At 40.6% G+C, this 12,455-nt stretch overlaps 1 protein-coding gene across 1 annotated transcript in view; it reads right to left on the bottom strand.

The window, feature by feature from the left end:
* Positions 1-12,455, bottom strand: part of LOC120533226 (tetraspanin-8-like) — a 35,319-nt gene that overhangs the window by 10,597 nt on the left and 12,267 nt on the right. Inside the window, exons 3-4 of the mRNA XM_039760002.1 lie at positions 12,311-12,430; positions 4,033-4,107 (exon numbers count right to left, since the gene is read on the bottom strand). Coding sequence (XP_039615936.1) covers positions 4,033-4,107; positions 12,311-12,430 — 195 coding nt within the window. The remainder of the gene's footprint in view (positions 1-4,032; positions 4,108-12,310; positions 12,431-12,455) is intronic.

Below are 12,455 nucleotides of genomic sequence, written 5' to 3'. Positions count from 1 at the left end.
TGCACCACCATTTTTAGTACAATCATGAGCATCAGCTTGTGCTGTACGTTATTAAAGGTGCTATATAAAATAGTCCAGGGACTGACTATGTGAATTGTTTTAGATACAGTGGTGTGAAAAACTATTTGCCTCCTTCCTGATTTCTTATTCTTTTGCATGTTTGTCACACAAAATGTTTCTGATCATCAAACACATTTAACCATTAGTCAAATATAACACAAGTAAACACAAAATGCAGTTTTAAATGATGGTTTTATTATTTAGGAGAAAAAATCCAAACCTACATGGCCCTGTGTGAAAAAGTAATTGCCCCCTGAACCTAATAACTGGTTGGGCCACCCTTAGCAGCAATAACTGCAATCAAGCGTTTGTGATAACTTGCAATGAGTCTTTTACAGCGCTCTGGAGGAATTTTGGCCCACTCATCTTTGCAGAATTGTTGTAATTCAGCTTTATTTGAGGGTTTTCTAGCATGAACCGCCTTTTTAAGGTCATGCCATAGCATCTCAATTGGATTCAGGTCAGGACTTTGACTAGGCCACTCCAAAGTCTTCATTTTGTTTTCTTCAGCCATTCAGAGGTGGATTTGCTGGTGTGTTTTGGGTCATTGTCCTGTTGCAGCACCCAAGATCGCTTCAGCTTGAGTTGACGAACAGATGGCCGGACATTCTCCTTCAGGATTTTTTGGTAGACAGTAGAATTCATGGTTCCATCTATCACAGCAAGCCTTCCAGGTCCTGAAGCAGCAAAACAACCCCAGACCATCACACTACCACCACCATATTTTACTGTTGGTATGATGTTCTTTTTCTGAAATGTTGTGTTCCTTTTACGCCAGATGTAACGGGACATTTGCCTTCCAAAAAGTTCAACTTTTGTCTCATCAGTCCACAAGGTATTTTCCCAAAAGTCTTGGCAATCATTGAGATGTTTCTTAGCAAAATTGAGACGAGCCCTAATGTTCTTTTGCTTAACAGTGGTTTGCGTCTTGGAAATCTGCCATGCAGGCCGTTTTTGCCCAGTCTCTTTCTTATGGTGGAGTCGTGAACACTGACCTTAATTGAGGCAAGTGAGGCCTGCAGTTCTTTAGACGTTGTCCTGGGGTCTTTTGTGACCTCTCGGATGAGTCGTCTCTGCGCTCTTGGGGTAATTTTGGTCGGCCGGCCACTCCTGGGAAGGTTCACCACTGTTCCATGTTTTGCCATTTGTGGATAATGGCTCTCACTGTGGTTCGCTGGAGTCCCAAAGCTTTAGAAATGGCTTTATAACCTTTACCAGACTGATAGATCTCAATTACTTCTGTTCTCATTTGTTCCTGAATTTCTTTGGATCTTGGCATGATGTCTAGCTTTTGAGGTGCTTTTGGTCTACTTCTCTGTGTCAGGCAGCTCCTATTTAAGTGATTTCTTGATTGAAACAGGTGTGGCAGTAATCAGGCCTGGGGGTGGCTACGGAAATTGAACTCAGCTGTGATACACCACAGTTAGGTTATTTTTGAACAAGGGGGCAATTACTTTTTCACACAGGGCCATGTAGGTTTGGATTTTGTTTCCCCCTAAATAATAAAAACCATCATTTAAAAACTGCATTTTGTGTTTACTTGTGTTATATTTGACTAATGGTTCAATGTGTTTGATGATCAGAAACATTTTGTGTGACAAACATGTAAAAGAATAAGAAATCAGGAAGGGGGCAAATAGTTTTTCACACCACTGTAGATAGATAGATAGATGTGAAAACCTATCCAAGCTTCCTCAGTCACAAGGCTAAACCCATGGGTTAAGATGCCAGGCCTACAGAATATTAAAAAGTAAGTTTGTATGACTATACTGGCATACTGTGCCCCCACAGTTTCAATGAACTACTCTATTTTAAGTATAGTATCTTTCAGCAGTCATCACCACTGCAAGGTATGCAAAGAAATGTTTCTTTATTTCTGATCAATGAATGAAAAGTGAGACCACTGGGGGGTCACATACTGTAGATGTCAGTAGTGAAAGCTTTGTGCATTATGCACATGGGGCAGGGGGCTCAGACAGTAAATTAAGGTTAAGACTATCATTGAATTACAATATAATCAATAGTCAATCAAAGGTGTAGAACACCTTTTCATAAGCAAAAAAAAAAAAAATTAAACCATGGCCAGCACATTTCTCTGACGTGACCAATGGTAACCAGGGCCATCTTAACAGCATTATAAAAAAAAAACTTGTATATCTTTTTAAATATTGCAAAACAAAGGGAAAATCAAACCTATAATATGAAATAACTAAAATGATATAGCATTGTTGGCTCAAATCATTCATAATGCATCAAATTAGACATTTACAGTGGCAAAAGGAAAATAGACAATAAAAGATAATGACTGAAACTAACCCCAAACTCCAAAATACAGTCATAGTTCCCTGCAAAAGTTTTGACACCAGCCAGCTTAGACAATAGGCGCTATATAAGGTCACATCATGTCATTTTCTAACCCTCATAATTCAGACTAGTGTCAAGGGGGTGGCTGGAGTCTATCCCAGCCATCATGTGGCGTAAGGCAGGAACAATCTTAAAGTAATATGATATTACTGACTGTGGTGGGCTGGCGCCCTGCCCGGGGTTTGTTTCCTGCCTTGTGCCCTGTGCTGGCTGGGATTAGCTCCAGCAGACCCCCGTGACCTTGTAGTTAGGATGTAGCTGGTTGGATAATGGATGGATGGATGGATGGATGAATATTACTGATTTCAGGCTATGGATGCCACTACATTTTCTCAATGCAGCCACTTTGTTTCCTTAGATTGTCCCACGCTCCTTATTATACTATACCATGTCAGTATTTTGATTGATCCTAATTAAAATCTGTGAACAGAAGGCAGAAGATAAAGGACCTCGTCATGTATCCAATTTCTTGAGCACGTTGCCTTACCACAAACAGCACTTCGAGCGCCCATCCATTTTCTGACAAGAGTAGAAATAATCAAGAGTCTGTTGTAAGGCAGGTACCGCGGAGCTGCATCATTGCGCAAGCGCCTCAGCCCAGCCCCAATCGCTGACGTCACTGGACGACTGAAACTGACAGCAAGGCGTGCTGTGAATGCTTGCGTTGCAAGGCTTCAGCAAGTACCCCAGGGAGAGCCGAACGAGACAGACGTGGAAACTGATTGGCGTAAAGGGAAAAGGTAGGAGCATCCATTGAGATTAGGGCAAAAGTAGTCATAAGGTTTGCTGTAGCCATAGCGATAGAGAGATATTTCGGGCAAAATTAGTTCAATAAATAAATGCGCAAATAAATAAAGGTACAGTGAAACGTGACGATAAATAATAGCAACATGAAATGAGAGTATTGTAAATGTGTCACAAAATCTATTTTATTTATTTATTTACAGTAAGTGGCACTGCACATAACATGAAATGAAAACAGTCGCTTTCATACTTCAAACGTGAGAGGGTGGACTCCAGCGAGTCCTATTTTTTGATTGGCGAATCACCCTTAACGTAGGAATCCTGCGGCTCATGCGCATGCTCAGAGTTATGACTGTGCGCGTTGGATACAAGGGCAAGAAAAAGCTTCCCAGACTGACTGCGCGAAGCGGCAACTTTGATTCAAGAAACTAAGAATCATTAAGAGTTTGTATCTGAAGTGTTTGCTGTAAAAGTGGTATTGGAACACCATGGGTTTATGCCCACTCTGCCGACGATTGCATCAATCAAAGCATAGTACTCGCTAGAGCCCGCCCGCTTAACTTTGACGAGTGAAGGTGATTGTTCATGTTGCTTGCGGTTTCACTGATATAAATAAATACATAAAGGAATAAGCAACAGTAAATATATTTCATGACATGTTTAATTACTTATAGTCACATTTCATGTTGCCACTTTTGCAACATTTCACGGTACTTCATTTTCGTATTTTGTTTGAAATATTTCTCTATATGTAATATTATTAGAAGAAGAATTTACGTGACAGCAACAAAAAGGGCTGAATCAAGATCCCAATAGGAGCAGTGAGGCGACAGCAAGCCACTCGAGGTGAAGGACAATTCTTACCTGAGGTCTTAACACCACGACGGCGACCGTGAGCAGCAGCAGAAGAAGAAAGTTGCTGAATAAACCTGTGAAAAACTGATTAGAAAATGACAAATTATTAGTCTGGGACATGTTTGACATATTAACCAAAATAAATCATTAAATCAACAGTTACGGGTGTCTACTGAAATTAAAGGGGACATTGGTAACATTAAAGTGTTCTCCGAGGTGGCCAACAGCCAATCACGAATTCAAGAGCACAGCGCCATCTGGTGGTCAAAGACAGTTGCGCCATCTTCAGAAGCGTGTAAAACAAACGACACGTAGCAACGACAGGCTTCTCTTATCTATAAGCTCTTTAAGCTTACAAAAGTGCATTGCTTTCCGTCATGAATTCTAATCAAAGATGTGCGATAGGATCAGCACTGTCCCCGTAGTGGTTATTATTTAAGACTGTGGCAGTTTTTCCGGTATTGGAGTAATGGACTTTAATAAACCGGTTTAAGACAAGACATACCAAATAAAGAGACAAGATTAAAGTGCAGTATGTACATTTTAATTCTCAAAATAATAGCAGTCAAAGCGAACAGAAAATTAAGGCCATCTATACAACAGTTAGGTTAAGCATTGGATTGCAAAGCATTACGGACTTGTGCGATCCTGACTGAGTCATTTTACCTGCTAGCGCTCAGACTGTAAGCATCTGCAAAGCATATTGGGATATATTCACTATGGGAAGATGCCATTTAAACCAGTCAAGTTGCGGAGCGTATCAAATCACGTACATGTGTAAGTTTATTGATGTATTGAGATTGTATTGTATTGTATTGAATGGCTGTGTGACCAACTTTATATGCCTGTACTCACCCTTTGGCGTGGCTATGCCCATTAATATGTTTGTGATATTGATCGGTATGGTAAGTCACTAAAGAAAACATCTAGGCAAGTGCTACTGCCTCACTGATCCAGTGCCCTTCGTTCAGATTCTACTCTTGGTTATCGCCCATGGAGTTTGTCTGTGTGTGTTTTGCTCCCAAAGACATGCTATTCATCAGGGTGTGTTTTGTGTGTATGTCTGTGTGTGTGCACAAGTGGGTCCTGCAGTGGATAGATCACCCCACCCCATCCAGTGTTTTTTTTTTTTCTTTCTTAATAGCCAGTGCAGTGAAGATAGGCTGCAGCTCCATGTGACCCTGAACCTGATTAAGCGAGTTTAACAATGTATATGTATGCACTTTATTATGTGAGCCTGAGCAAATAACATCTCCAGACCTTTAGATTTTACTGTAGCACAGAAAGTGTAGTTAATATAGTTAATGATTTATGGTTAACATTGATACAAATATGGATTGATTATTCTCCCGGATCTGAGTGAAGTACTTCATACGTAAGACTGGCGGCCTTTAAACTTTTTAATCTGAGGAGCCAAATAAGAAAATACATAGCCTACTAGGACCCACCAAGAGAAGTATTTTCATAATAATATCAAAGCCATAAATAGACAACTAACAAAGGCCATATAATAACTGGTAAAAGTTTTGTCTCCTTTGAAACATATGTAAACACTTGGTGTAAGCTTTAGTAAAGCTGAGAGAAGTTAACTTTTAGGGTGTGGTGCAAGGATATGAAGATTTTTTAAAAAGACAGCGTGAATGATCACTCAACCTGCTTGATTTGTGGCACCAGATAAGGAATAAAGTAGTTAAAAAATGAATGCAGTTTGTTTACTTTCTCTTAAATAACATATTTTTAATAACTTTGTTCAAATGAGCTTCATTGATAGATAGATAGATAGATAGATAGATAGATAGATAGATAGATAGATAGATAGATAGATAGATGACAATACAATAGTAGTTCAAACAGTTCAAAATACCCCAGTTTCTTTAACTGCTCAATAAACTTAATAAAAACTAGCTGAATGATCCCTAAAACTGTAACATAACTTAACCTCTTGAAAAGTGTTCTACTTTGACATTTCAACTTAGGGCTGCTGTCCCTTCACTTCACAGGCTCGTCTGCCTCCCCCTTCCTTCTCCCCCTGTCTTATACACATCTTTGCTTGTCAGTCATCACATTTTGATTGTTTCACTTGTTGACTTGGAATATTTTTTTTAATTTTCAGTCCATTGAAATGAACGCCCTCCATGATGCGTCGATGGAGCTGTAGTTTGGTACATGGTGATATATTAAATAGAGGGCAGTGTTTCACTTGCCTCAGAATTTGCGATGGATGAATTTGGCTAATTTTACTACACACTCATGTGGTGACCCATCATAGTTATGTTTGTGACTCAATTTGGATCCCAACCTATAATTTCAGAAACACTGCATTAGACCACAAGACTCTCAGTAATAGTCTTGGGTGGGCCTATCTAATGTAGTGTGATAGGTGAGCGACCAAGCTGGGATGAGGCAAGGTTCCCTACCTGGACAGGAAGCCTGAAGACAGGCACAAGATACCAATGTGGAAGTGTGTATGCTGGTGTTACGTCAGGTTTGGATCAAGGAACGATACCCATTCTGGAGGCCAGTATGACTGAAGGACAGTGGGAGAGAACCTGTCAGACCTACATCCTCCCCGATACATTAGATGGCAGCATCCCTGGGTGATGCTCCCTGTATGGACACCCTCAAGGCATGCTGGGAACTGTAGTCCCATTGGGCAGCCCTGTCGGGTTCTTCTGCGGGTACTGCAAGGATCAAAACGTCGTCGGGCTTTCATTTTAGCTGGAAGTATTTTCAAAAGACTATGCCTTAGCACCAGAAGTACTCCCAGGCTCAGCATAAAAGAAGCCAGCTGCTTATCTCATTCAGGTGAATAGGAGTCGGGTATGGAAGATGGACAAAGCTCGCCTGGGAGGTGTGGAGGAGAAGAAAGAAAGAGAGTGAGCTAAAGAATTCTGTCTTTGTCAGTGTTGAAGCCTTTTCAAAAGGACACTGTGAAAATAAACCTTTTTTATTAGACTGGGACTTGTGTTGTGTTGGTTGTGACTGGGGTTTGAGGTGCTGCAACACCCCTACTGGTCACAGTAGCTTTATACTGGTTTGAATGTGTCTTGCTAAATCTTGATGACTGTGTATCAGAAACATACAACATTGAATATGGCGCCCCACAGAGATCAGTTCTAGGTCCATTACTCTTCTCACTTTAAATGCTCCGTTTAGGTCAGATCGCCTCAAAGCACATTGTACTTTATCCCAGCTATGTAGATTCTTTTCTTTTTTTTGTTTCTTAGATATACAGTAGAATGCCCAGAATGACTGGGTGGTCATGGAAACCCAGAGGTTTTTCTTCACTGGACTTTCTCTCTACTGACCATCTGACCTTGAGTATAATTCGTTTATTTGATTATTGTTTTCCTTTGCTTTCATTTACTTCCATGTATAAGCACCTTGAATTATATTTTCCATTGAATGATTTTATATAAATAAATGTTGTTGTTAACTGTCAGGGCTGAAAATGTAAGAATATGGAAGCATCTCTAAAGCATTTTCAGATATGTTCATTATAATAAATAATTATATAAAACCATTAGATCACAGGATTAACTGCACTACTGACTCCTAATGTGTTTTTAAAGGAGACACTTCAACTGTAATTGTCAAATTAACAATATAAAAAGGCACTATATAAACAGTTTGTGATTTAAAAAGTCAATTTTAGGAGCAGGGTGTTAAAGCTGTTAAACTTTCAGGTCAGGTCAGGTTAGGGAGCATGCACTGGTACAGCATGTATGATGAAACAGCTTGGGATCCCAGTTTGCAACCCCCAGGCAGACATGCGGTCCAGTCCAACACCCCCAGAAATTACCCTCTATCTGCCACAGCCAGGTGTTACGTGGGCGCCCCCTTGGCCTGGTCTAGCCACTTGGGTCTTCAATAATAAGGATCCTGCAAGTTGGATCACCCTCGGGCAATCTTGCCACGTGGCCATAGTGTCGTAACTGACGCTTCCTCACAATACAGGTGATGTGCCTCATTTGGGATTCTGTGAGCAACTGCTCATTTGACACAAAGTCAGTGGTTCTCAACCTGTGGTGGGCACCCCGGGGGGCGAAGTAACAAAAAGGGGGCCGCAAAAAGAAAAAATATGAAAAAAACATCTGTTGAAACCAAAACAAATTAACTTAAACTACATTCTGATACTAGAACAATAAATATAGAGTTAGATAAATGTAGATAAAAGTTAAGTAGGTATAATAAAATATGCATCTACATTTCAAAAAAATGTTAGGGGGGGGCTGATTAAAACTGTTATGAAAACTCGGGTCGCAAATACTTAAAGGTTGAGAAACGCTGCACAAAGTCACACCAGCAGTACCCAAGGATTTTCCGAAGAGACACAGCACCAAAGGAGTTCAGTCTTCATTTCAGGTCACTGGATAGCGTCCATGTCTCACAACCATATAGCAAGACAGGGAGCACAAGATCTCTAAAGACTTGGACCTTCGTCCTTTTGCATAGATATCGGGAATGCCACACACCTCTTTCCAGTGACCTCATGTCCCATCATGCTCTCTCAATTTGTCTACTGATGTCATTGGAAGAGTCACCAGAGACATGGCTGTCACTGTCAATATAAGTAAACCTCTTGACGAGGTCAACACTCTCTCCGCAAACTGACACACAGCTGATGGCTGTGCCTATGATGTCATTAAATGAACTCTTCAGCCTTCAATAATAGAATAACAAGAACTGTGCAGAATGACTGGCTTATGGTCACTCCCTGACTCTACAAGCGACTCCATTCATAGAGCACTGGGCTGTACTTGTAAAGCATCTGGGAATGGTGTCTGCTCTGAAAGGCGCTATATAGAATCACAAGACCCTGCCTCCCAAATTGATCTCTTTTATAATGCTGGGTGAGCGGCTTTACCTCGAGGGTTTCACATTGCAGAAGTATGGATGCATTGTGTCTGGAAAGCCCTGTGGCTCAGTTGTTAGCAAGGACTCCACCATGCAAAAGTATGGAGTCATTGTTTCTGGAAAGCCCTGTGGCTCCTCTATCTATCTATCTATCTATCTATCTATCTATCTATCTATCTATCTATCTATCTATCTATCTATCTATCTATCTATCTATCTATCTATCTATCTATCTATCTATCTATCTATCTATCTATCTATCTATCTATCTATCTATCTATCTATCTATCTATGTTGGTGACCCTGAGTATGTGTCACGTTTCTTAATGAAGAGGAACCAATATGTATTAAAACAATTTAAGAGTGTATCGGAGAAAGGCATCCAGGAGCCATGGCAGGTTGACATGAATTTCTGAACAGTTCATCAAAGTCATTTTTTTTTTACAGATGATATAAATTAGTCGAGAAAACAAAAATAAAAAAAATTCTTGAAAATCTCCGGTAGCAGACCCACTGTTCATTTCTCCCAGACGCCCAGCAGATTACGGTACTTAATGGTTGACCTGATGTCTTATTCTTTTCTTAGCAGACATCTATGCAAGCACTTTTAACCTTGGCAGTCCCAGAAAACGTTGAATACTTAATGTAACGTAGCTGACATGACTTTTGTCAGCTTTCAATCAAATGCACTTAAGCCCAAAAGCCTTGCAATAATAACAATAAGAAAAAACATCTGCTCTCCCACATAAGTCAGTTCATCTGCAATTCTCACATTGTAAAAATATGGAAACAAAAGTTCACAAACTGGAAAGACACTATTAAAATGTCACAGATCGGGTCCTCACTACTGACTCTAGTCTAGAGTTCCCACTTTGAAGAAATAGAGAAACAAATCTAAAATGCCTTAGGATGATTTTTAGTATGCAAAGGCACCATATAAAATGGAATGGTAGCAATTTTCACTTATTCCATTGACTGCTCATGGAATCCAAAGTCAAATCACAATTAAATTGAGCTTGACAAGTATCTTAGAATGGGGTTTACTATGAAAGGCACTATATAAAAGAGGCGGTTCATCCCCTACTGCATGTGTGACCCCGAGTGAGTCAGTTCAGCTACAGTGTGAGCTTTGTAAGAATATATAAGAAAATAACTCTGTTGTGTAAAGTCGCTATATAAATGACATGGTAGCTATTTTTATAATATTTACAACTGGCTCCCCTTATATGACACAAAATATTATGGAGTTGCTCACAATATGGAAATTTGGAAACGATTGAACTGCACCTGTTAAGAGCCTTATGAAAGACACTGTATTAAAGGAGAACACTGCAGGTTTAGTTCCTACCTCTGACTTTCCATATTACCCTGACTGAGTCGCTTTACCTGTCTGCACTCAAAGTGGCAAATTGAAGAAATATCTTTATTGTTATTGTACATATACATCGGAATTGAATGCCAACCTATCAGTGCAAAAGAACACAAAATTATAAAACTATAAACTTATAGAAATATGAAAAAATGTATAAAAGGGATCCATCCATCATCCAACCCGCTATATCCTAACTACAGGGTCATGGGGGTCTGCTGGAGCCAATCCCAGCCTACACAGGGCGCAAGGCAGGAAACAAACCCTGGGCAGGGCGCACACACACACACAGGGACAATTTAGGATCGCCAATGCACCTAACCTGCATGTCTTTAGAAGGAAACCGGAGTACCCGGAGGAAACCCATGCAGATGCAGGGAGAACTTGCAAACTCCACGCAGGGAGGACCAGGGAAGCGAACCTGGGTCTCCTAACTGCAAGGCCGCAGCGCTACCCACTGTGCCACCATGCCGCCCATAAAAGGGAATTCTGAAGGTAAAAAAGTAAAACACACATCATACCACACATACAAAACATTCTGTTCACGTTCTGCTGGTATTCATTGCATAATTTTTCCCTTTAGGGTTTCACAATATGATCAGCATAAATTAATGCAGTCAAAGCCTTTAAGTGAAAACTGTTTTTTAAAATATTTATCTGTATTCAAACAGAGAGTGACTGGGATGGGATGAATCTTTAATTATGCTCTGGGCCTTTTTAAGGCAGTGGGAACTGTAAAGATCTTCCAGGAATGGGAGGGGGCATCTGATAATCTTCTGGGCCGTGTTGACGACCCCCTGGAAGGCTTTCCTGTCTGACATTGTGCAGCTGGCAAAACTGCACGCAGACGCAGTTAAGTCAATATGCTCAATACAGAACAGCAATAGAAGGACACAAGCAGTTTTTGGGTGAAATTATTCTTCCTGAGGATCCTCGGAAAGTAAAGTCTCTGCCCTGCCGCCTTTATCAGTTCTGTGGTGTTAGCACTCTGAGTCAGGTCATTCTATGAGCACACCCAAGAAACTGGAAGGCCGAGACCCTCTCCACGCAATACCCCCGCCAATGAAAAGGAGCCAAATATCCATTTTCTTCTTATTAAAATTGATGATCAGCTCCTTGGTTTTGGTGGTGTTGAGAACCAGATTGCTGTCTCTGCACTACCCTGACAGCCCTCATCCTGGTAAGTGGAAATTTCAAGATGCCATTGCTGGAGTGTGCGGGGGTGCAGTCATTGGTATAAATTAAAGGATGAGGACTCAGCATGCAGCCCTGTGGAGTACCAGTGCTGAGGATGAGGGCATTTAGGGGCCTACTCTTACCCTCTGGGAGTGATCAGAGAGGAAGTCCATAATTCAGAAGCAGATGAAACAAGGTGGAAACAACTGACCACTATGAGCCTAGTGGACATACGTAACAGAAAGTCATAATGGAGATCTGATAAGTGTGTCACTGAAATTAACTAAATAAAAATGGAAGAGAGTGTCCCAATCAGCAGCAGCAGCAGCATTTGAGGTAACCTGTGTGCATTCAGGTCACAGCTTCTGGACATTGAGGAGGCCTCTTTAAAGATAGTACATGTATGGTTTTTTCTGTTCTGTTATTTTATATAGCGCCTTTTCTCTTTAAACATATTTCATAGGTTGCAGTGAGGCTTGTATGTTTTTAAAATAGGCTTATGTTTTAGACCTGTTCATCTTCTTGAAGAACATGAACCAATGCAGTTATGTAGTCAATCAGTATATCTGCTTTACAGGAGAAAGTCATCAAGGAACCATGGCAGGTTGACAAACATTTCTTAACCGTTCATCAGACACCTTCATTTTACAGATGATGATACATAGACAGGAAAATATAAAAAGAACTTCCAGGAGCAGACCCACTACTCATTCCCCTAAAACCTCCTGCTGATAAATGAAGTTTATTGTTTGGAGCACAGCCTTGCCATGACCTAATGTTCTATTCTGTTCTTAGCAGTCATTTATGTAATCACTTTTAAAATTAGCAATCCCAGAAAGCTTTACATACTTAATGTAACTGGACAAATGGTCATCCGGCACTTACAGAAAAGAGCATACACTTATTCTCTGACTTGGCACCATATCCTCCAAGAAAGGCAAGAAAAATTGTAACCACGCCAATGGTCATCAGGGTGTTCCTCCCATATTGTTCTTCCCGATCCACCTAAAAGAGACAAGATATCTGTCAG

This window comes from Polypterus senegalus, chromosome 8 (assembly GCF_016835505.1).
Source record: "Polypterus senegalus isolate Bchr_013 chromosome 8, ASM1683550v1, whole genome shotgun sequence".
Lineage (NCBI taxonomy): Eukaryota > Metazoa > Chordata > Cladistia > Polypteriformes > Polypteridae > Polypterus > Polypterus senegalus.
This window is presented reverse-complemented; position numbering and strand designations above follow the sequence as displayed.